This window comes from Alligator mississippiensis, chromosome 1 (assembly GCF_030867095.1).
Source record: "Alligator mississippiensis isolate rAllMis1 chromosome 1, rAllMis1, whole genome shotgun sequence".
Classification (NCBI taxonomy): Eukaryota; Metazoa; Chordata; order Crocodylia; family Alligatoridae; genus Alligator; species Alligator mississippiensis.
In genome coordinates, this window is record NC_081824.1 from 297,406,558 (window position 1) to 297,432,128 (window position 25,571).

Consider the following 25,571-nt stretch of genomic DNA (forward strand, 5'->3'; position numbering starts at 1 on the left):
CTTTATATGTTTTTTCTACATACCTCAAGGTACCAGGTGTGGCTCGTGAATGCTGAGATGGTGGGGCAGATGGAGCACCCCACAGGAGTGCAGGGAAGACCCAGAAGTGGACAGGAAGTACTTCCAGTTCACTTCCGGGTCCATCACCAAGCACATGGGAAACCCCCCGTGCTCCTGTGAGACTCTCCACCTGCCCTACCATCTCAGCATTCATGAACCACGCCTGGTACCTCGAGGTGCGTAGAAAAAACATATAAAGTGTCTATGGCCGAATCATGGAATCTCTCTGAATCTCTCTGAATCAATTTGGAAGATTCCAATTTGATTCAGAGAGATTAATTGGTCTCCTAATTTGATTCAGATTTGGAGATTCAGCTGACTGAAGCTTTGCACAGACCTACAGGAGAGAATGAAACTGTATATTTGTGTACACAAAAACTCCCAGACTGTATATATCCATACTGCCACCAAAAAGCAAGTCTCACCCACTTATTCCCACTCTGCATGCATCACATTATGCTTATTGTTAAAATAAGCATAATGTTAAATATTATATTATTTTAATGTTATATAAAATAAGCATAATGTTAAATATTATATTATTAAAATATGATGTAGTCACTGTTAGAACAGTGCCGGGTATGTGATACACTGCCATGCCTGCGACTGAAATTCTGGGAGCATTTCTGGGCATGCACCAAAAAGCAGCTACATAACATTTATGGCAAACAGAGCTGGAGTGACTGGGTGGGGACTGTTTCATGGTAGCACCTATGGCTGCGCAAATCTTTGGTAGCCGATTCAATTTGGAGCAGATTTGGCCCGATTCGGTGGCCGAATCTCCAAATCTGAATTGAATCAGGAGACCTATTAAAAGCTCTGAATCGAATTGGAAGCCTCCAAATTGATTTGTAGAGATTTGGTGCAGATTCAGAGATTTGGCCATAGACTAAACAGGCAGCAGTCCTCGAGTACGCTGGACACAGCTGTATCCAGTCTGTTGTGGTGGGTGGAGGGGGGAGGGGAGGGGAGGGGCATGAAGGGAGGCAGATTAATGCCCCCACAGTGAGGGAGGGATTGGGGCTGGGGCTGGGACAAGCTGCCCAGCCAGGGCGGGGGGACACAGAACTCAGGGAGGGGGGCTCCTGCCACTGTGTGCCACCATGCACCACCAGTGCGGGAGGGCATGGGAGCAGGCATGTGTCTCCAGATCTGCAGAGGGTGGGCTGGACTGGGTTGCACTCTGGAAGGCTAGCCCCAGCTGCCTGCCACCAGGCTGTACTCCATAGGGCAGGTGGAGCCAGGGCTGCACTCTGAGTGGCTAGCCCCAGTCACAGCCAAGAGCACAGCCCTGGCTCTGCCTGCCCTACAAAGTGCAATGGAGCGGGGGCTATCAGGGGCTGTAGCCACCCTAAAATTGCCCATAGCCCCTGCCACTGGCCCCTCCCTTATCTGGGTGCACACGCCCACTGCCATGCTCTGCCACTGCTCACCCAGCTGGGGTGTGGCAAGGCCTTGCCATGGCTTGTCCGAGAGGTGCGAGGAGGCTGGAGTGGCTTCCGTCGCTGTGCGCTGCTTGACTGAGGCATCACAGTGGCACTGTCCCATGCCTCCCCACCCCAGCTGGGCAAGTGGTGAGAAGGCATAGCCCCTGTCCCAGTGCCCTCCTTCCATAGCAACTCCATATTTAAGGGTGCACTAAGCTTTTGACTTTGAAAAGACTTTAAAACTTCGCTGTTGTTCCCATGTTTTGCTGTTTTCATGAAACAGAAGAAACCACTGAAAGTGCCTGAATGTTTGACTGTGTTCTCTGAAAAGAGTTTCTGGAATAAAATATAAATGCTTGAGTCACTTTTTAATGCATTTGTGCATATTATTTTCTATTTATCCCTTCCATTTGCCACAACAGGTTTCTTAAGTCAAAGTAGCCAACAGTGCTCCTAAGATCTATCTGTTATTCCATCATCTAATTTCTTTAAATTACTGTACAGATTCAACAGAGAACCATGGTGAATCAAAGAGGGAAAGCTGGAAAATGTTCTAAGCCTATCTACAATAAAGAGTGGAGCAGGCAACTGAGTGGGGATGCTAGGCTGGGGAAGCAGGAAGACACAGCAGATCATGGGGAAGGCTGTGTCTTCTTCCTTGGCCATGTGACAATACTCCTAAGAGATTCATAAAATGTCATTTCTCTCCAAAGTCCCAGTAGAGACTGACATCAAATCTCTAGAGTTAAGAGTCTGACAACATTGTCAATGTTCAAATTAGGGTTGTCAGTTAATTGGAGTTAACTTAGGTGATTAATGCAAAAACAAATTAATGTAGTAATATTTATAACCTGACCTGGACAGGTTGGACAAATAGACATGGACAGATTGGACAAACGGGCAGAAAACAATAGAATGTGATTTAACAAGGAGAAATGCAAGGTGCTTCACCTGGGGAGGAAAAATGTCCAGGACACGTACTGCTTAGGAAATTACCTGCTCAGCAGCACAGAAGCAGAAAGGGATCTCGGAGTTCTGGTGGATTCCAAGATGAACATGAGTCATCAGTGTGACGAAGTCATCAGCAAAGCTAATGGCATTTTATCATGCATCAGCAGCATGACAAACAGAACCAAGGAGGTGATAATTCCCCTCTATCGGGCGCTGGTTAGACCACAGTTGGAATACTGCATCCAGTTTTGGGTGCCACACTTCAAGAGGGATGTGGATAACCTGGAGAGGGTCCAGAGAAGGGCCACTTGTATGGTTAAGGGCTTGCAGGACAAGCCCTATGAGGAGAAACTAGGGCATGTGGACCTCTTCAGCCTCCACAAGAGAAGGTTGAGAAGCGACCTTGTGGCTGCCTATAAATTCATCATGGGGGCACAGAAGAGAATTGGTGAGGCTCTACTCACCAAGGCGTCCCTGGGGGTTACAAGAAATAATGACCACAAGCTAGCAGAGAGCAGACTTAGACTGGACATTAGGAAGAACTTCTTCACAGTTAGAGTGTCCAAGGTCTGGAACGGGCTCGCAAGGGAGGCGGTGCTCTCCCCTACTCTGGGGGTCTTCAAGAGGAGGTTAGATAGGCATCTGGCTGGGGTCACCTGAACTCAGCACACTTTCCTGCCTATGCAGGGGGTCGGACTCAATGATCTATTGAGGTCCCTTCTGACCCTAACATCTATGAATCTATGACTCTATTTTTAATCACAGTAATTGTGCACATTGGTTTGACCAGCAGAGTGGACCAGCTCCAGACCAGCCAGAACCCACACACACAGCCTGTACCCTGGCCCACCCTGCGCCTGCTCCAGACTTGACCTGCACCCACAGCTCTTCTTTGCTGCCATCACTGCCACCGCTGGTCTGCCCAAGAGGGCAGTGGTGGTAGGGAAGAGAAGCCGCAGGGCAGCCTGCATGCGAGCTCCAGGCAGCTGCAGAAGGGCCCAGCAGCAGTGAGTGGGAGGGGCCACTTTTCCTCCATGCTAAGCAGTACCTTCTGCCTGGCTTCTGCCACTGCTCAGTGTGGGCAAATAAGTCTGGAGCAGGTGTGGGGTGAGCTGGGGTCGGGGCTGGGGCTGTGCACTGTTGGTGGTAGTGGGCAGGAGCTGCAGGATGCACAGGCTCCAGGATGTTGGGTGGGGGATGCTGTCTATTATTTAACTGCACAATTAAAATTCCAACTAATTGCAGCAGTTTTTTAATCTCACAGTTAATTGTGATTACTTTTTTAATTGTTTGTTAGCCCTAGTTCAAATCATGAAGATATAGTAGCTGACTCCACTATTAAATCTTATTGTCCTTGCAAAACTACAAAGCTGATCTAAAGCCTAGCCCACTGGTTGTGGAAAGAGGGATTCATATACTCAGTTCTAGATCAGGATATGTTGGGGAAGAGTCCCACGTAGCCTTCATCATCCCACCAGCTACTGGTGCTATTGTCAATTCCACTCCTGTTGAAAGAGAGTACATGGTTTCCTCAGCTGACTCTGTCCTTGTACTTTTATTTTTTCCCCAAGCTCATATGATGGAGAATGAAATGAGCTAGAGGGGGAACCCCTGAATGAGGCTTCCTTAACAAGGGATACATTTTGCACAATACATCTGCACATTATTGAAGACATTTAGGCATAACTACCTGAACTTTGGTTGCAGCTTGGTACTTGGCTATTTGCTGATATGAAGCTACAGGTATTTACACTCTCTGTCTGCAAATTCAAAAATTAAGATGAGAGTGAGGTTGAACAGATGGAAAAAACACCGAGGGCCTAATTGTAGTCTTGGACAATTTTACAAATAGTAAAGCTGTTAAGTACATGGGTTTCCTTTCCTTTCCCCTTTCCTCTTTCCCCTCACCTTTCCTTCCCTTTTTAACATTTTAACATTATATTGATATAGGAAGTAAAAGTATGATCTAGGTCATTGAGGGGTCAAGGTATATGAAGTGTAGAGCACTCCTGATATTTATAATAGTGTCACAAAAATAAAACAAAAGAAAAAAAACAAATAATAGTAAAATTCTGTCAAACTAGCTAGTATATATTTTCCTGAAACTCACTGAGACTCACATTGGTCCCGAAATACAAATTCAGGCTTCACGTAAATCTGAATAATTTTGGTTTAAACTCTCTTTCAAGAAAACAACTCCCAAAAACTGTCAATGAGGACAATTTCCAATACACTTCTTCTAAAATGGAAGCCTTTCAAGATTAAAATACACCTCTTAACCAGCTTACTTTATATTCCATTATATTTGAGTGCCATAGATACTGCAGTGCTGTGACAGATGAATTAGACTTGAATATCCAGAGGAGAAAAGGGAAAAAGAAAGTAGAAAAAGAGAGAGACTGCTTTTCAACCAGCCACAGATAATACATATTGGATTAATTTCCTACCCTTTCCCCCCACACCCACCGCAGGAATTGAACTGATGTGACAATTGATCTGGGGTTGCGGTCCTTGAAGTAGCTCTATTGTACCTTCTTTGTTACATATTAATTTTTAATTACATTCCTATCATCACAAATAACTAAATTTTGTTCATGAAGGTAAAGATGAATTGGGACATTAATCTAGTACCCATCACCGTAGTACCACGATATCACTGGGAGGGGTGGGGGGTGACTGTTTTCTTTGGTAGCATCCATGATGTCTATACACGTAGGGGACACAAGGCCCAACCTGATGACCAGTGCCATAGTCTCTTCCCTTAAAGAGGGGTAAGAAGTCCATCATCAAGACACTTATAGTTCCTATTAACATGAACATATATTAAAGAAATCCACACTGGGAGGTGTCCTTTTAAAATGTATTTAACCTATAAAAAGTGTGTGTGTGTGTGTGTGTATATAGGTATATCAAAATGCAAATATATTGATTATATTTATAAATGATAGATTATATTTTTCTAATTTTATATACAATTATATTATTGTATACACACACACAGGAAAATTGCCCATTAAGAATGATGTGTGTGGGGTGGGGGGGAGGCAGCGACAGAGTGCCATCACCCACCACCCCATGCTGCTGTGACTTCCCAGGAGTGGGAGGTGGGAAAGCTTGCCCTGCTGTCCCCTCTGCCCCCCTCCACCAGCACCCCATGCCACCACCACCTCCAGTGCCGCTGGACTTGCTCCCACTTTCAACCCTACTCCTCGGAGGTGGTGGAGCACCGCCATGACAGTGGGGATGGAAGGGACAGAGTGGGGAGATGAGGCCAGCAATGCTGGCCTTGCCCCCTCTGCTCTGTCCCCATAGTCATGGTGGTGCTCTGCTGCCTCTGAAGAGCAGGGCCCTGCTCCCCCCACTCTATTCCCTCCATCCCTGCCATCATGGCAATGCTCCACACTCTGAATGGTTGTTTCAGTAACCAAACAGAGTGCTCCAGGAGCATTACGGACAGATAGACAGATGGACTAAGCTCTTTATTTTCTATCTATCTATCTATCTATCTATCTATCTATCTATCTATCTATCTATCTATCTATCTATCTATCTATCTATCTATCTATCTATCTATCTATCTATCTAAAGAGAAAGAAAGAGAGATTGTATAAGCCCTTTATTTTTTATACACACACACACGCCCACACACACAAAAAGAGAGAGAGAGTATTGGCTATGCTGTATATACAACCATTGACTCTTAGAAAATTAGGGCTTGAAGGGATCTCAGGAGGTCATCTAGTCCAACCCCCTGCTCAAAGCAGGACCATCCCCAAATATATCATCCCGGCCAAGGGTTTGTCTAGCCAGGTCTTAAAAACCTCTAAGGATGGAGAGTCCATAACCTTTCTGGGTAACCTAGTCCAGTGCTTTACTACCATCCTAGCAAAACATTTTTCCTAATATCCAACTTAAACTTCCCTTGCTGCAACATGAGACCAGTGCTCCTTGTTCTCTTGTCTGCCACCATTGAAAATAGTCTAGCTGCATCCTCTGTGGAACCACCCTTCAAGTAGTTTAAGGCTACTATTAATTAAATCCCCCCTCAGTCTTCTCTTCTCTAGACTAAAGCCCAGTTCCCTCAGCCTGTCCTCATAAGTCATGTCCCCAGCCCTCTAATCATTTTCATTGCTCTCTCCTGGACTCTCTTCAACTTGTCCACATCCTTTCTGTAGTGGGGTTCCCAAAACTGGACACACTACTCCAGACATGGCCTCACTAGTGCTGAATAGAGGGGAATAATCACTTTGTTTGATCTGCTGGCAACACTCCTACCAATGCAGCCCAGAATGCTATTAGCCTTCTTGGCAACAAGAGCACACTGCTGGCTCATATTCAGCTTATTGTCCCCTATAATCCCCAGGTCCCTTTCTGCAGAGCTGCTGCTTAGCCAGTCAGTATCCAGCCTGTATACCTCCCACTATTAACTAGCCAGTTTCTTACCAGCATGGGCGACTGGTGCCGCCTTAGTCAGGGGGGTCACGTCTACTGGGCGGGTCCCCCACAGCTGATCTCACTGCCCGGGAGTGGCTGCAGTGATTGGCCGGTGCTTGCAGGCAGGGGCACCAGCACTCCTGTCTGCCCCCCTGCCCATCACCGAAGTGGCAAGCATGGCCGGTCAGGAGTGCACTGATGCTCTCAGGTGGTGCACATGCACCCCTGTGCACCCCCTATGCATCACCACTGCTTACAGGCTTCCCTCGTATAAAAAAGTTGATGTAAAGGGATTTGAAGGAAAAGTAGCTTTTTCTATATTGATTAGTTCTGCAAGAAAGTGTTAATATTATCTGTCCCTTATGATACCTTTGACACCATACCACATCTGAAAATAGAACTGTATCCCAATGGACTGTTCCCCATGCGTGTGTGTACACACGTATATAAATATAAAACATATATTCACTTATATTTATATTTATGTGTGTGTGCGCACATCTGGTCTGAAGGAACAGTTCATTGGGGCTACAGTTCTATTTTTCAGATGTGGTCTGCTGTAATATAATCTACATGTTCTTCATGTTTAATTCTGTTATACACTCACCACAAGACTGAGACAGGTGGCCATGTACAGGAAAAGGTAGTAATGAGTATAAGGCCATTCATCCAGGTGAAATGGTATTATAGATCTATATGTATTTATCTATATATGAGTTTAGGTGAAAGATTTCATACTTCATTTTCCTGCTAGAGGCACAGCTGTGCAGCTGGTCTCTTGGGGAGGAGGGGGGGAAGGGAGCAGCTATATTTGATTTTTGAAGCACATACTTAGAACTGGGTTTCTTTCTTTTCTTTAAAAAAAGAGCAAAAATCCAATTTCTTCTTTCAAAAAAATCATGGTAATACAATGATTTACATACAAAAACACTTATCTATTTGTACTGTGGTGCAATTGGCAATTATCTTACAAGATATAGCATTCATTTCAGCCAATTGCCACAGGCTTGGCATTAGTGAGAAGAGTAAAAAGCATTTGAATCTACAAAAAAAAAAGTGTGTAGGGGGGAGGGGGGAGATGAGGGAGGGAAGTATTCGAGCTTTCTACCAGCTACCTTGAACATACTTCACATTTAATTTCACCCTCTTGCCACAGGCACTGTGTTGTTATGACGGCTGATCTGCCATTGAATAGCTGTAAAGGAAAATCAACAAAGGATCGCTTCAGCGACTTTCAGTGCAATTTACTGGAGCTTGTATCTCGCGGCTGCTGCCGCCTGTCGGGGTAATGACACATGATAGGTGATTAAAGTGCAAGTCCTTAAATCAAAGCTGTGCCGATGGTCTGAAGAGGCAGCAAACAGCACTTAGACCTTGTTCATTTCTCATAGTGGGAGGACCTCATTAGGACAAAAAGGGGCCTGTTACACTAACAAGAGCGAGTACTTGTGTCTAGGGAACCTTTTTATGTTTTCAAGATTTACCATAGCTTTTCTATAGCTTCTTTCAGACTGTGCGGGGGGGGGGGGGGGGAGGTGAGGAGAGTACAGCTAGTACTACAATGCATCACCACTTACTTGGTCATTAGAAATGAGGCTTACTGTAGATTGTTCACATCTCCGTATTTTCACAAACTGGCAAGGAGACATGTGCCAAAAGGCTGTAGAAAATGTTAGGACAGCTTATCAGCTCACAAGAAAGGGCATGTTCTGAAACATGCTACCTTCAGCTCACCAGTATTTTTTGTGCCTTAATTACTCCTTTGTTCTGATGAGATATTTAACTGATCAAATAACAGATTCTTACTCTCCCAACAGCTATAAACACAGTCTCTCTACCTCAGGTGGTTGCAATTGGTAAAAAAAAATGAAGCTTTTGTTCAAGATGCCAGGATGTAAGAGAAAATAATAAAAACAGAGTGCACAATCAGACTGTTATTTTGCCATGGAAAACACTATTTACAGACCATGGAACTGTGAAAAATGGAACAAGGCCAGATTAAGAAAGATCAGAATAACTGGGCTTTGGTGAATTTGACACAGTGTGATTGTTGTTCTTCCTACAATGTTTTTTTTTAATTTTTTTTTTAAGGTGCTACGGATGGTGATGTTTATCTTTCTTTACAACACAGCATGGGTAATCTGGTCCTGCAAGTGCAAACCAGACATACCACCCTTATCAGGACCTTGTAGAAGGTACAAATCTAGGAGGAGAAATTGGAAATTAAAGGCAAAGCTAATATCTGTGTGAATTATGTGATTTTTTTTTTCTGTGAATGGGGATGATCTGCAATTGACCCTAAGTCATATTTGTATTTCTAATGGGTGCTTATGCGGGCTGTGCAAAACTTCGGGTGCTGATTCAATTCAGAGGCTGATTTGGTTGCCTGAATCTCCATATCCAGATTGAATCAGAGGACCAATAAAAAGGTATGAATTGATTCAAAGATCTCCATATCAATTCAGAAAAGATTTAGAGAACTTCAATGATTCAGGCAGTCCCCACCTTCTGCATCAGGGAGCTGGAGCCAGACTTGGAGCTGGTAAGTAGGGGTCGGGGGAGGGGGGTCTGGAGGAGGTGGGAGGTGACCATGGGCAGGTACCGGTGAGTCTGGGGTTTTTGTTGATTTTTTTCCTTAAAGGGCCAGAGGCAGGGTGGGTGGGGCAGCCATGGAGGGTCTGGGGGAGTGGGGGGGTTGGTGGGCTCATGACAGAGCCCCCCATGCAGCATGGGGCTTCCTGTACATTTTCATAAAAAAATACTATAATTTCTTTCTAGGGTTATGGTGCTCTGGCCTTCCACAGTGGATATAACAGCTTCACGGAACTCAGAATTCCCTTTGCATGTCATTATTATCTCTGTTTTTTGTATTTCAGTGGAACTTAGTACAAGACTGGGACCTCATTGTGCCAGGAGCTGTACAAATATTTGGCAAAAGAAAGCTGCCTGTCTGAAGAAGTTTATAATCTAAATCAACAAGAGAGACAATGGGTGGCAGGTGGAAAAGAGGCACAGAGAAGTACGTTGATTTGCAAAAGGCCACAAATCTGGTCAGAAGCAGATAGGATTCCACCAGGCTTGTTGCCCACTGTCCCATTCATTGGGGCCTGGTCCCTTGAACACATGCTGCCTCTGTTCCTCTGCTTCAAACTCTTTTCACAGATATTTTTAATGTGGTTTGTCTAAAACTATTTAAGATGTGTAATTTAGTATTATAAGTATTAACTGTGATCAAAATGTTCCTACAGGAATCATGCGTGGGTCTGACTGAAGGGTATAGCTTTAAGTTTATACATTAATCATGTATAAGGCAAGCTGTTAAGAAGAGTATTTGAGAGGAAAGTGAATTAAGTGATTTCATTTTATTGGCAGACAGAATCTTTTGGAAGTTCTTTAGTGACCAGATTAAATTCCCTCTTTTCCATGAACTGACATAAATAAATGATGCATTTAGAAAGGAGAAAGCAAATATGACCGCATTTAATTAATGTTTTAAATACAAATATATCTCCCATTATTTCCTGTCTTTTATGCTGTTTTATCATGTGTCATACAGTCTCTAATTTGAAAATAAAAATGTGAAGTTTTCTGGAGGAGAGGCAGGCATTTAGTAAGTGACATATATTTTAAATAGACAACTTTTGTCTTATGATTCCTGGACAGCTTCTGTTCCCCAATATGAAAGGCATATTATCCTATGAAGAAGTTCTTTAGATTCTCTCTCATTCCTTTCACCACAAGAGATGGCCTTCCTAAAGAGACCAAGTAGCATGTTTAAAGGATTTTTCTTTCTAACCCTCATCACCCAGAAATAACTGCCTATGGCATATTTCATCATTTTCTGCCGTTGAGTAAAGGGGGGGCAGTTAGGTTGACCTTGTGGAGCTGAGTAAACACATTATGCAAGATCAATTAATGGCTAACATGGTGAATTTCACTAGGGAAGCTTGAGGCTTTCATCTAGTAGTAAGGATATCCCCGAGGACTAGAGCATAGAAACTAGCTTGTGAGGGAATGGGAAAGGGAACCAGTGCTGCATCTCTTTTGGAAAGACTGAAGGTTATTGCCTGCCAATCAAAATAATCTTACCTTAACTGGGGATCTGGCTATATCAGAGGCCTGCCACTGTATCATTCTGCTAATGTCACCCCAGAAACCAGATTGCCCTTAACATATGTTTGATTAAAGTTAAGGCTGAGCCTCCTTCAAGCACACACCCACACATTAACAGTGTTTGCACTAACTGCTTTACAAATCCCATGCTGGGAACAGTATGTGTGTGAGTGCATGTGTGAGACTGCACGCACATGCATATTTGCTATCTTGGAGCCAGAGGGGTTTTCATTAGATTCAAACAGTAACTGACTCTCCAGGGAGGCTCCTGCTCTTATTTGATAAGGGATGCTCTTTTATCACACATGAAACTGCATGCAGTGATCAGACAAGCACTATGCATAGCTGCCAAAAAGAGAGAGGCTGTTTTTTTTGTAGAGTATTACAGAAATGCACTGCTAATATAGTCAAAATCTGGTCCAGAAATGGTCAGTTGCAAAAGCCCAGGAAATTTATTCAATCTTAATTTTAGTAATTGTCAATGTATTTGTTTTGCAAATTTTGGATACCACATAGCTTCAGTCATCTCTGCAATGATGCCGTCCTCTTTTTTGCAAATACCAAGATCTTTCTTTGGCCAAAAGGGTAAACTAGACTATGGAAGACATTTGAGGAAGTAGTACATGCAGGTTTAATAAAGTTCATGTTAATCTTTTTAATCCAGTTATAATCAGCCGTCCCCAATATTCTAAACATTTTAGTTATTAGATCTGTATCATAGGATATGGAAGTGACCTGGATTTTCTCTTCCTTTTAGAGCAAAATAACCTTTTTATTTTCAAGGAAAACCTCTTGTGAAGACAACTGACATCCATAACCTCCAAAGCATTCAATCACTCTGTAGAATCCAACAAGCATGAAAGTGCATGTTCTTCTTGGTGACCTCCATCAGTGCAACTTTGGTAAGTCACCCAGGAAAGTTTGGAGGACACTGTGTTGTTGTGTCACTATTAGCTTTTCCTCTTTATGATAAAGGAATGTAATAATTTTGTCTGTTTTGGCAATATCTTATCATCTATATATTCTCATCTATGTTCTTATCAGTAACTTATTGAAGTACTTATTGAAGTAAGTACTTATTGAAGTAAGTTACTTCAATAACACATATGTAAAAAAGTGGGATAGCCTTTAGTCTTGGGCCTATAGCATAAAGAAAAGATATTGAAACACTGTATGTATCCCAGATGAGATAAGAAGTGTTTTGTAAAATTTCTGATGAAGTAGGAATAAAATAATTTACCAATGTAAATAAATATGATGACTGTAGTTTATAGTACATTGAGAACTGGTCTAGGAATTTTTCATCCTTGATCACTTCCAGTCCTCTCTGGTGCCTGTACACATATAGGATGCCTACTCTGACGCATCCCAATTCAAATGCATCACAGTAGACTCGATTAATCAAGTTCCTTAATTTCAAAATGGAGGTGGGGGCATTTTAACTACAACTCGTTAAATGAGCTTTAGTTAAAGCATCCCCACCACCATTTTGAAGCACGGGATACTGAATACATGAGATGCTGTTGTTGCGTCTCAGCTGTGTGTTCTTGGGAATCCTGGCACAGGATGCAGTCTGTCTGACTCACAAAGATTTCCACTCCCCCCTCCCCTCCTCTACATAAACGAAACTGATTAAGATGCAGTGAGAGATGCACCTAAAACTCTCCAGATAAGGGTGACAAGAGTGAAACAACTGCCCTAGGTCTCATTTGCATCTGAGATGGAACCAGATGACCATTCATTTACATGAGAGATGGAGAACAGAAAGCCTGCAGCCGAGACTGCAGTGAATTCTGGGACCAGAGAAGCACGGGAGCACTGCATGATGGGGAATCTGTGCTCCAAATGCTAATCAACCCATGTTCACACACACCCAGCTCAGCATTTATCAGACCAGTTCTAATCTGGATTTACAAAGGACTTTTCCCTCCCCAGACACGCACATACCTCTAAGTTTAATAGGCATCTCAGGCCGTACATTCCCTGGTCCCACTATGGCAGGCCTATTTAAACTTGATTGACTAAAACTCAGTTGCCAGGCTAGGGAATGCTGAGGCAAAGAGACAGAGTTAGAGGGGGTATGGGCAACATTTGAACAATGGTAAAGGGGTTCATCACAGCGTCCAGGCCGTTGGAGCCCTTACCACAGGTGTTGCCATACTTTTCCTGAGACGACTGGTGGAAGTCCTCTCCACAAATGGTTATGAGTACCTCAATAATTGTCTTAAGTCTGTTAAAAGACTATAGTAAGATCTGGAAAAGTCATGCTAAGCTGAGGCTTGTTGACAACAAATGAAAATCCAAAATCCTGATGCTACAAGCTATCTATTGTTTCTGAAGGAACCATGAGATATCCCATCAGTATATCTGCTATCCATAGGAATTTCAAGCTGGCTCCCAAGTGTCTGGGTACTCCCTAACCTTATGTGTTTCCTGATGATCAATCAATTTCTTGAGATGTTCCAAACCAGATAACCCTTTGTCAAGAGAAAAGACAATGATTTACACTATTGAGAATGCTTCAAAGCAGCTGAACTGAGGGTATAAAAATCTGTAAAAAAGCAGCAGTGTGTGCACTTCAAGAAGGAAAAAAACTTGTGTGCAGACACCATCCCCTGTTGTTCTTGGGACACTGGAAGAACAGATCGTCCCCCTTCAAGGATTGTGCTATGGCCTGTGCCTGTCAGCTTTGAGACTCGAGTACCTTGGACTGGTGAGATCCCAGCGCTCTCTCTCTCTTTTCACTCTAGGCATACATTTCTGAACCTGAACTGTCTTAGTTAAGCTTGAGCTAAGTTTCCCCAAATACTTAGTTAAACCAGGGTAGTGTTGTAATTGTTTGTGTTTGTTTTTTTTCTTTTGCATGTCTGTTACTACTAATACCATTATATATTTCATATGCTTAGCAATAAATAACTTTTATAGTCAAACTGGTAGTAACTGGGTATATTTTTTCTTCTCTGCTTCTCTTTCCTCCCGTGCTCTGCAGCAACACTTCTTTTACCTAAACTAAAAATCCCTGTGAAGCCCAAAAATACTGTGGGGTCTGCTCATCAAGAGGCCAAAGATTGGGACGTGCTGAGTTTGAAACACATAAGGGGATCAGCTTGTACAGGCTGATTGACCCATTTTGGCTCAGACGTGCCCTTATGAACTGAATGCTGGCCCATGAGGGTGTCAGCTGGACACCCAGCCAGATTCAGAGGGATTCTGTTTACCCGTGTGCTTGTGTCTGACTGCAGTTTTTGTTGCTCTGATGAACTGATTCTTGGCATATGAGGGTGTCAGCCTGTCCATGCTGATCAACCCAGCCGGTCAGGCGTGTCATGTTAATTTGTGTGTATGACTGATTTGGTGACTGGAGGAACCCAGCCCCATTGATACCGAGTCCTGCAAGATAGCTCCATTGGGGGTGAGGGCTTGCAGAAGGGAGATATACAGCTCCGTATAGAAACACAAGCAGCACAGTGACAGAATTACCAAGACCCTAGAAACGTATCCCTAATAAATGAGCACACCCCAAAGAAATGGGCAAATCTGGTAACACTGTGGGCATTTTAATTAGAGCAGTTCCTGAGAGCTGCTTTAATTAAAATGTCTCTGCCCCCCCTCTCCCCCACCCTGAAGCAAGTGTATAGACGCCCCTGTTTTTAGCAGACACTCTTGGTCTTTCCCTCTCATTACCCATTATCTTGCCTTTATCAAAGATTTTTTTCACCATACCTATTCTGTTAAACTGTATCACTGACTGTTTAAATAAATGTGTTTAGAGCAGTGTGAATTGAGTGGCACTCCATTTCAGAAACAAGTTTATTTAGTGCTTACCTGCTTGAAGAAGGGCAGAAAGAAGAAGCAGCAGCTGGCAGGAAGAAGCAGCAGTAGTTGGCAGTGCTTCAGTGAGTGGGGATGGGAGGATTTGGTGGAAGGAAAGAGCCCACACTTATCGTCTCACTGGAGCCTGAACTTATCTCCCTTATGGTCTCTCTTCTGGGAGCATGTTTCACAGCCTGCTGTAGCACCCTGGTCAAGAATCACTTATATCAAGTGCCATCTTTCTGTCTCTTCTTGTCTTTTTTCCTCTCCTAACTAAATTTTATCTAGTTATATTGATACTCCTGTTAATAGAATATGTGACTGTTTTTCAGTATGAAATAAATATTTTCATGAGGAATAAAGAGGCGATAGACAAGCCTTTAAAACTCAAAAGTAGTACTTGGATCACAAAAAGTGGTTTAGTTCTTACTTTTAACAGTGAGGTACATTGACTTGCTGACGTCTGCTCCCACATCATTGCTGACCTTACAGAGGTAGTATCCACTGTCTTCCTCCAGCACATGTTTAATCAACAAGGAGCCATTTGTGAGAAGCTGGATTCGCCCATTCAAGGCAATTGGCTGGAACTGGGGTACACCAGCACCTATAGCAGAACCCAACAGATTAGCCAGGAGGGAAGAAGTAGGAAAGAAGAATTTTTAACATAGCAGACATGATAGCTGCCAAACTGAATTTAATACAAATGAACAGCTGATTTCTGGCATCACAATCAACAGCAGAATACACTAAAAGCCCTTTGCCAAAAGGAAAGCTATTTAATGTAAAGAAAAGAATCACTGTCTTATAATAAACTGTAATATTAACTCACCACAACTTAAGAAATGGAGGCCGAATGACAAGAGCAGCCTGAGGTGGGGGTGGGAATGAAAGAACAAGAGAGATTTGCAGATAGCTCATGGGTAAAAGGCACATTTGTTGTATATTTAGTGGCTGATAAATTATTCAAAATTACATCTGAACAGCCACAGAAGTATGCATCCCTGATGCATATACCAGATGAATTCCTTATGATCATGAGGATGTCTATTGTAGTAAACGTGGAATGCTGGAGGGACCTTGTTCATTAAACTCAGGGTAGTATGTGGAAAAACACAAGAGTGAATGTTTACTTGCACAGCTAAAAGTCTGATCACACACCACCCCTGTGGTCAGCATCCAGATTGCTGCAAAAATCATGTCTAAGTATAGGCTCCAATTTTCCATAAAAATCTATAGTTGGTGCCCAGCTCACTCAGAACAGGTTCCAGCCCCTTTCCTTTCAACACTGAGAAGAAATGAGCCATGTGTCTCTGGTGTAACTGTACTGAAGTCTAAGAAGCATAACAAAGATGAATTTGGCCCATTGACTTCAGTTATCAGGGAATGCTGAAGTGGAATTGCTACTGATAAGTAGTCAACTAAAGAATACACTCACATCCCCATGATTAGATTTATAGTAATATACATGTGCATACCTAGAAAAATTAACCTGGAGACATACCTGGCTACTATGTGCAGACATACTATAATCTGTTTCCTGAAATTTTTCTTTTATACTACAGGTGATAACATGGGCGACTGGTGCCACCTTAGTCGGGGGGGGGGGGAGGACGGAGGGGGCATGTGCCTACGTATCACCACTGGGTGATATTGACACCCTTCTCTTCTGAAGTCTTGGTTTCCTATTATAACAAATTTATTTTCTTCTATTAATTGTCTTCTACCTCTAGGAATCTCTCTTTTCTCCAGTTCACAGCCCTACATACTGTTTTTAATAATCACTGTCCTTGCATTGTCAGACCTATTGAAGAATACCTTGCATTTGAAAACTTGTCTAACTTGTTTCTATCCATGCAATTGGTCCAAAAAAAGTTATCACCTACAAAAATCCTTGCCTCTCATTAAAATCATACATATTTATTATTTGCTAATGGGCATTCCTTTCAAACAGTACATATTTTCACAAGGCTAACAGGAAACCCATCAAAACTTATGTTCCTCAAACTCTATTTTGACTCCAATGCATGTGTCTACACAAAATGTTTATTGTGGAGCTGATTAATTAGCTCCATAGTAAATGTCTCAGCATCTATGTGTACATCCTTATTAGGTTGCAGGAAACTAAAACTCTGAAGCAGGGTAGGACTTGCCAATACAAATCCTACCCTGGTGCGGAGTTTTTTTGTGCTCAGCAGTTCACGTATAGATGCTGAACCTATGGCTGGTACACAAGTGTGCTTAGGTACAGGGGCTGCCTGCCAGCTAGCCCATGCCTGGGCCAGGGCTCATTGCTCACTCCAGCTCCACACAGGCGTGGAGCTGGAGCTGCCTGCAGCAGAGCCAGGACTGCGTGTTGGCCTTGCTAGCCCTGGACACTGGTAGCCAGAGGGGGGGCCAACCTTGTCAGGGGAGCACCCGCTGCCATCGCCTCTGGGCGAGCCCCCACCCACCACACTTGCTGTGGCTTGTGCACATACAGGAGAATGGTCAGATGCAGCCGCCTATCCCTGGGCTCTCTCAGGGAGAGGCAGCTGCATGCCAGTGGGCTGCCACTACAGGTGGAGCCAGAGCTGCTCCAGGAGGTCCAGGAATGTGGCCCAGGTCATGCAGAAGGCCTCCAGCCACTTATCATCCTAGGTGTGCTGGATGATGTGCTGCCACCAGTCCTGGATGGCTCATTGGGCCCAGAGGTGGTGAGGCTGGAGGCCCAGGAGGGTGACAGTAGCCCTGGCATTGGCATCCTGGAGCCCAGTTTTCAGCATCCCTGCCAGGGTCCAACCAGGCAGATGTTGTGGAGGCAAAAGGTGTTTGGTGGTGGCCCTGGGATGGTGCATGGCAGGTGGGCAGGTGGTCACTGTGCGTTGAGGAGCCAGGACAGCTCAGGGCCAATGTGGCACCAGCAGGAGTGTGGGGCCCTGGTCATCACTTAGGGGCATGGGATGGAGCAGCCAGGGGCAGGGGCTGGAGCAGCCATGGTTGGGGAGGCACAGGCAATGAGGAGAGGGCTGCTGCATGCTGAACCTACTCTTGGGGTACACTGCTCCTGGGCAGGGAAGTAGCTGACCAGAGAGCAGTGAGCAATGCTGGCTTTTGAAGAGGGCTGCTAGCTCCTGGCAGGTGCAGCTGGAGCACTCTCTAGTGGTGGCAGGGACCCACTGCAGGGCCCTAGAAAGTGGGAGCAGATTAGCAGCAAATCTGCTTCTGACTCCCTGCACATGTAGACACATGCCCAGCACCATTTACTTGCAAGTAATTTTCTCACAAGTAAACTCGTGCCACAACAAATGCATATGTAGATGTGCCAATGATTACTAATCATGCCTTATTGTGCACAATGTGCTCTGTGTTATAGCTAAATGTCCATTAGCAGCTATGATGATACCACCCTGCTATTACTTGGATTTACTTACTGATTTAGGTCATAAGTTCCCAAAGGTGACAAGACTGTGCATGACAGCCATTTTCCCTTTTACTTAATGAGTAATATTAAAAGTCCAATATCAATCAGGATGCTAACTGGCTTTAGGGATGGTAGATACCCTGTAAACTGAATGGGGCATTTACAAATGAGATATCACTTGTATGTTTTGTTCCTAGTCAACTCTGCCACTGGGCTTTTTTTGGATCTTGGTAAAATCCTAACTATGACAGGAAAATTACATATTGTAGCTTGTTAAAACAAGATAAATTATATAGCTTAAAGATCTGTGCTTTTTAATTAATATGCTGAATGAAATAACACTATTGAAATAACAAAATAAAGAGGCAGCAAAGAAATACTGTCCGTGTGATCTAGGCTGGAACAAAAAAACCCCTCCAAAATTGAGAAAGGAAATCACAAAAATTGTTAAAAATTCTGACATTTTGACCACCTCCAATATCAACTCTGACTTTGTTCAAACCAACAAATCCACTGTATCCAAGATTGAGGAAGAGCTGAAAATGGAGATTCTTGAATTAATTTCATGTAAATGTGAGAGAAGCTCCTTAAAATTAAACCTCTTTCTTTTCCATTTCTAATATGGACTACTTGACCTGGCCTGACTAAGCCTTCTCCATCATAACACAAAAAGAACATAAACAGCACTGTTTCTTTTTGTCCCTACAACATATAAAGTAGCAATGAAATTATTTCTTGAACTCTTTAGATTAATTCCACATTTTCCATCCTCTGTTGGTAAAACAAAACACATTACTAAACTATAAAAAAGACACGTAGTACCCCAAAAAGCACCAAATTTTATTTAGAATTCTATTATTTATTTGTTTGCTTGCATGAACTTGGTGCAATAATGTATTATTTTTTACAAATATGTAAAGGGTTAACTTAGATAGATAGTATGTAAGGTTTGAAAAGCTTGTTTCCTTGAATGTTGCCAGCTTCAACACAAGGTAAGCATGATAGATAATTGCCTAGAAGACACAATCTAGCAGGCAGCACATTTTAATTAAAAAGCTGTCAATTTCATGTGGTTACCTAGGGTCAAGTGGGGCCAGTTTTAATGTTCCGTTACATGAAAAGAAAATGTTAAAGCATTATGTAAAGTGCATACTGAATTACTGGTTATGCTAATGCTGCCTGATCTTTCTTCTTTGCTGAAAAGATATGATTGGCTATGCTATCATAGAGTTTAAAGAAAAAATCAACCAGGAGCAACCAATGAACATTGCCCTGAAGGTCACAGTAATCAAAGCAATATTTCTCTTTCCCCACCTAGAAATTTTATTTAGCATTACTATCAAGACCCTACAATTCATCTAGAGAGTCTTCCTGAAATACCAATGAAAAGGTATATGTACATAGAGAAAGATAAAACATACCAATTTATAATAATATCCTGTTCATCCATATATCGGGAGCTAGGCTGCGATACCTTGACTCAAGTTCAGCAGTACTTCGTAAATTGTCCTACTGAATTAAATGCAGTAAGGTACTAGCAATTAAAGGAAGGTTCAGAATCTGGGAGAGTTGTTATACCTTTTGAGTACTTCCAGACAATAGTAGGAACAGGATAACCTTCTGCAGAACAATTGAGGATTACAGCTTTTCCATAAATCCCGTCTTGGTCACTTGGTTGAACCACAAATCGAGGGGGAACTGCAGTGGGGAAAAAGAAAACGAATCACTGAGAAATTGTATAGTTGAACATTATTGGACAACTCTAGAACTCTTATTTGTAAGAAAAGTTAGAAATGGGCAAAAAAAACAACAACATAGAAAGCAAGAATAAACAGATTTCAAGTGAACTCCCATAGAGGTCTGTCCTGGGCCCAGTGGTGTTCAACATGTTTAATAATAATTTGGGTGGTGGCAAAGAAGCTTCTTGAGCAAATTTTCAGGTGACATAAAACTAGGAAGAACTGTGAAAACACTGGGGGATGAAAGCACAATTCAGAAGGATCTCAACAAATTGGAAAGTTGGGCTACAGCTAACAGGATGAAGTTCAATGTGGACAAATGCAAGGTGCTACACCTTAGGAGGAATAATCAAAAACACAAATAAAGAATGGGTGACACCTGGATGGCAGCACTATGGTAGTCTTTGGAATGTAGATCACAGACTCAGTGTGAATCTGCAGTGTGATTAAGACACACAAAAGGCAATGAGTTTTTGAGATACATCGATGGAAACATTAGGCGCAGGACAAGGGAGGTGATAGTGCCTCTCTATTTGGCACTGATTAGACCTCGTCTGGAGTAGTGTATGCAGTTTTGGCCTCCACATTTTAAAAAGGACATGAAGAAGTTAGAGAGGGTCCAGAGGCAGGCAACAAAGATGATAAAAACCTTGGAAAGCAAGTCATATGAGAAGAGGCTGAAGGAGTGAAGTTTGCAGAAAAGGCATGTAAGACGGAACATGATAGCAGTCTTCAAATACTTGAAGGGCTGACATAAAAAAGAGGGAAAGCACCTTTTCTCTCTTGCTGCAGAGAAGAGGATGCACACCAATGGCTTAAAGTTGCAGCAAAGTAAGTTTAGATTGGATATCTGGAAATATTTACTGTTAGAACAGTGAGGCAGTGAAACAAACTGCCTAAGGAAGTTGTGGACTCCCTATTGCTAGAGGTACTCAAGAAGAGGTTGGACACCCACTGGTTGGGGATGATCTACATGTAGTTATACCTATGTTCTACTATAGGTATTTCCCATGCTTCTGGGTTTTGTTGGTTGCCCTGCCCCATCTTTCTGCTACATGGATCAGGGTGTTCTAAGCTTTCCCAGTGGTATTCAGTGTTGGCTACAGCCCAGGCTGGGGTGTGCCAACGCTCATACTGGGAGCAAAGTTTTAGGACTTGTCCCTCTATTTACCATATTTGGTGGAAGGAATTTTACCCCATGGTCAGATTGGTATGGACTGTGGTGGTTTTTTGCCTTCCTCTGTAGACAGGGGAGGGGAGCATGGACATCTACCTGGGTTCTCTTGAGCATACATTGACAACATTTGATAGAAGGACATTGGCTGCCATGGTTCCCCTGCTTTACCTGTGGCAGGTTAGGGTGTTAAGGTCTGCATTGTGTCAGGGTTCATGGTAGTCTTATGTAGAGTGTAAATTATGGGTTATATAGGATGGTTTGGACAGGGATCCCGCTTCAGGCAGGGGTTTCAACTAGATGACCCATGGAGGTCCCTTCCAGCCCTACTTCTCTATGATTCTGTGATTCTAATGGTTTCTCATTATGTAATCAAATAAGCTTTTTCCACTCAATAGTTTTTCTTTGTTTGGCCCCCCATTAGCCTGATGCTCTTGAGTTTGGCCACCTCACTAACTAGGCTCCTAAATTTACTATTAAAGTTGGCCCTTCTGAAGTCTAATGGTTTGAATAAGATGGTTTTAAATGAAAGTAACATAATTAATGTATATTTGTTGTTGTTATTTCTTTTGTTTTTCTCATATTTTCCCTAAAATCTGCCAGCGTACACAATTATTTTAGGACAAAAATGCAAAAAATTTACTGGTTTTTAAATATCCATTCAAACTCTTTCTTCTACAGCAATTTGCCATTCTACATTTTTATGTAATCTGTCATAAAGCTGTATTCTAGATATGTTTTCATTCCAATCCAGCATAAATACTGGCCTGACACGGGAGGCCAGCTGACACAGCTGTTTGAGCTCTCATGGTGCTCTGGACAGGTACCTGAGGACTGGAAAAAGGCCAACGTGGTGCCCATTTTTAAGAAGGAGAGAAGGGAGGAGCTGGGTAACTTTAGGCCACTCTTCAGTCTTACCTCTATCCCTGGGAAAATACTAGAAAAAATCATCAAAGAGCATATTTGTGGAAGCCCAGCAGGGGAAACAATGCTGAAAGAAAACCAGCATGGGTTCGTCACAGGTAGATCCTGCCTGACAAACCTTATAGCCTTTTATGACCAGGTCACACACTGCCTTGACACAGGAACAGAGGCCGATGTCATCTACATGGATTTTAAGAAGGCCTTCAACACAATTTCGCATCCTATTATCATAACGAAGCTAAAGGGCTGTGGAGTGGACGCCTACACAGTCAGGTGGGTGGCTAACTGCCTTAGGGACCGCGCCCAGAGAGTGGTGGTTGACGGGTCATTCTCAGCCTGGAAAGAGGTGGGCAGTGGGGTCCTGTAGGGTTTGGTCCTTGGGCCGCTGTTATTTAATATCTTCATCAGAGATTTGGATGAGGGTGTGGTGAGCACCTTCTCCAAATTCGCAGATTATACCAAATTATGGAGCAAAGTGAATACACCAGTGGGCAGGGAGCAGTTACAGGCTGACCTGGACAGTTCAGATCAATGGGTGGAATGCAATATATGCAGTTCAACAAAGATAAACGTAAGGTGCTCCACCTGGGAAAGAGGAATCTCCAGCATACCTACAGGTTGGGTGACGTCCTCCTTAGCAGCTCAGGATGAGAGAGATCTTGGAGTCATAGTTGACTCCAAGATGAACATGAGCTGGCAGTGTAATGAGGTCATCAACAAAGCCAATTTCACCTTGTCGTGTATTAGCAGATGCACAACCAACAGATCGAGGGAGGCAATGCTCCCCCTCTATGCGGCATTGGTCAGGCTGCAGTTGGAGTATTGTGTCCAGTTTTGGGTGTCGCACTTCAAGAGGGACATGGTGGATCTAGAGAGGGTTCAGAGGAGGGCCACTCGCATGATTAGTGGCTTCCGTGAAAGTCCCTACAAAAAGAGGTTGAGAGATCTGGATCTCTTCAGCCTATCCAAAAGATCGCTGAGGGATGACCTTGTACCCACCTATAAATTTATAAGGGGAGGACACCAGGGAATTGGGGATGCGCTGTTTACCAGAGCACCCCAGGGAATAACTAGGAATAATGGGTGCAAACTAGTGGAGAGTAGATTTAGGTTAGACATTAGGAAGAATTATTTTACAATAAGGATGGCCAGAGTCTGGAATGGGCTTCCAAGAGAGGTGGTCCTATCACCTAACTTGGAGGTCTTCAAGAGGAAGCTTGACAATCACCTAGCTGGGGCCATCTGACCTTGGTCCTCTTTCGTGCCAGGGGCAGGGTGTTGGACACGATGATCCATTGGGTCCCTTCCAACTCTAGAATCTATGAATCTATCAATTATTTGTATGGTGCTTGTTGCTCAAATTTTGGAGTTTCTGGCTAATCAACTTTATGTTGGGATTTTATTAGATGCTTTGCAATATTTATCAGAGTGGTTGCTTTTTGAGAAAATGCCTAAAATGTATCAATAATCATGTATAATGGAGAACCCAAATATTTATAATGATAGTCAGAGCTGACCATTATGGGGACCACCATCAGATGGTAATGTAGGAATGTGAATTGACAACCAGGAATGGCTTTCAGAGCGTAAAATACAAAGTGAACCATAGGTTCTACACAAAGAGTGAGAAATTAAAGCATATACAGATTGATCTAAAAGTTCACTAAAAACAATGGGAGCTTTCCCAGTAACTTTAATGGGCTTTGGTCCAGGCCTGCAGTGACCAAAACCTGACAAAAAGGGAAGTTTATACATTATTAATGTAATACACACACACTTAGGGTTGTGTATGGTAAAGTGTGTTCTGGGTTTATGTTGCTGTATATCTTGTTTGTGCTGTATATTTTGCCTCCTCTAGGACAGAAAGAACCACCTACCACCCCCCTCATTGCATTCAAGCCATTGTCTTAAGATCCCCCCCCCAAGGGACCTGTGGAACCAGTTTAGTAACTCTGGCCACTTCACCAGCAGTGCTGACCACCTTTGAAATGATTGGTCTGCATTAGCAGTGTTCAAATAATGCCTACTTCTGGTTGGGACCAAGTGATGATATCAGAAAAGTTCTTTAAGGGTCAGGTCCCCTGGGCTGGGTCTCTTTTCTGCTCCTGGGGCTGCTGAAAGCTGAACTGTGAACCAGAAAGCCTGTTCCCCATGGGGGAGGACTTCCCCCACCTTCAGTGGAGAAGCAAACTAAAGCAATGACAAGGGTAAGCCTCAATTAATCCCTCAAAGCCACCACATGGAAGTGCAGTTCAGTGTTACTGCTTCGCAGTGAGCAAAAAGGGGCCCTTTGCAACACAGAAGGACCTCCTTTGAAGCTCCCTGTGGTGCAGTGGACACATGAAGAAGTTCATGGGACTCTCCAGTGTGGGCCCCCATCTCCATCCCATTGCTCAAGGGCAGGTATAGACGAACAGGCGCCCAGAACTATCCTTTGGGGAGTTCCAAGTCCCAAGTCCCAGACTGCCTGGGTAAAGTCTCCCCAAGAGGGTGCCACCTATAGACTCTGCTTTGCAGTTTATAGTGTTTTGAAATTATAGTTAGTGTTTACTTTTGTTTTTTCTTTATTTTTTGTAATAAATTTGGAATTTGTGTTTATACTGCTTTTGAGGGCAGGGTTGTTAGTTTTACTGGACACCCTAGTGATTCCTTTAGTGTTTCCCAGGTAGACTGGGTGGGGGCTTGAGCCAAGGTAAAATGTATTTAGTACCCCAAAATTGAACTCAGCCCTTGTTGTTACTGACAGGTGCTCAGCAGAAGAGTTACATTTTGGGGGCTCATCTGGGATCCATTCAATTTTTGCTTTTATGTCTGTAACTTTGGGGTGCTCCCCATACCAAAATTTTTGGGGGGTTGCCTGTTGTACCCCAAGATAGAGGATATGTTTTGTATTCCTCACAAGCAGCATATAGTGGTAGATAAGAATTGGTTTGAATTATGTAAATGATAAATGGTGTTGTTATTAATTTGCCCAGGTGTCAAATTCTGGGCTGGGGAGAGAATGTAACACACACACACTCAGGGTTGTGTGCAAAATATACAGAACAAACAAGATACACAGCAACATAAACCCAGAACACACTTTACCACACACAATCCCAAGTGTGTATGTGTTTACATTAGTTTCTTCAATCTTTAAAAATCTTCTAAATGGTGTCTGCTATACTGCCCCAGAGAAAATGATGTTAAATGACTGAGGCTGTGATAACTGTTTTTATTAACCTTTACTGAACAGCAGTATAAGGATGTGGCAGGGAAGCCAAGGTGGTTGCCACACACAGGGGAAGTGGCAATGGCAGCTTCTAGTTGCTGCTGCAACCACAATCAAGATTGCAATTGTATGGCTGTAGTAAAAATGTTTTTTTCCATTCCCCACCCCTGTCGTCCCTCCCTAATTGCACTACTGTGACTGAGATTATATACATCAGAAAAACACCACAATGGAAATGCAGTAGAAAAAGAAGAATCACTAATGTTCAACCAATAACCTAAGATGCTCTAGTTGCTCTTGCAGACTGATCAACTGCAAGATGAGT

General features: G+C 43.1%; 1 protein-coding gene across 1 annotated transcript in view; it reads right to left on the reverse strand.

Annotated features, from left to right (window-relative positions):
• Nucleotides 1-25,571, reverse strand: part of DSCAM (DS cell adhesion molecule) — a 717,333-nt gene that overhangs the window by 210,446 nt on the left and 481,316 nt on the right. The window contains exons 10-11 of the mRNA XM_059720751.1: nucleotides 19,777-19,896; nucleotides 15,229-15,402 (exon numbers count right to left, since the gene is read on the reverse strand). Coding sequence (XP_059576734.1) covers nucleotides 15,229-15,402; nucleotides 19,777-19,896 — 294 coding nt within the window. The remainder of the gene's footprint in view (nucleotides 1-15,228; nucleotides 15,403-19,776; nucleotides 19,897-25,571) is intronic.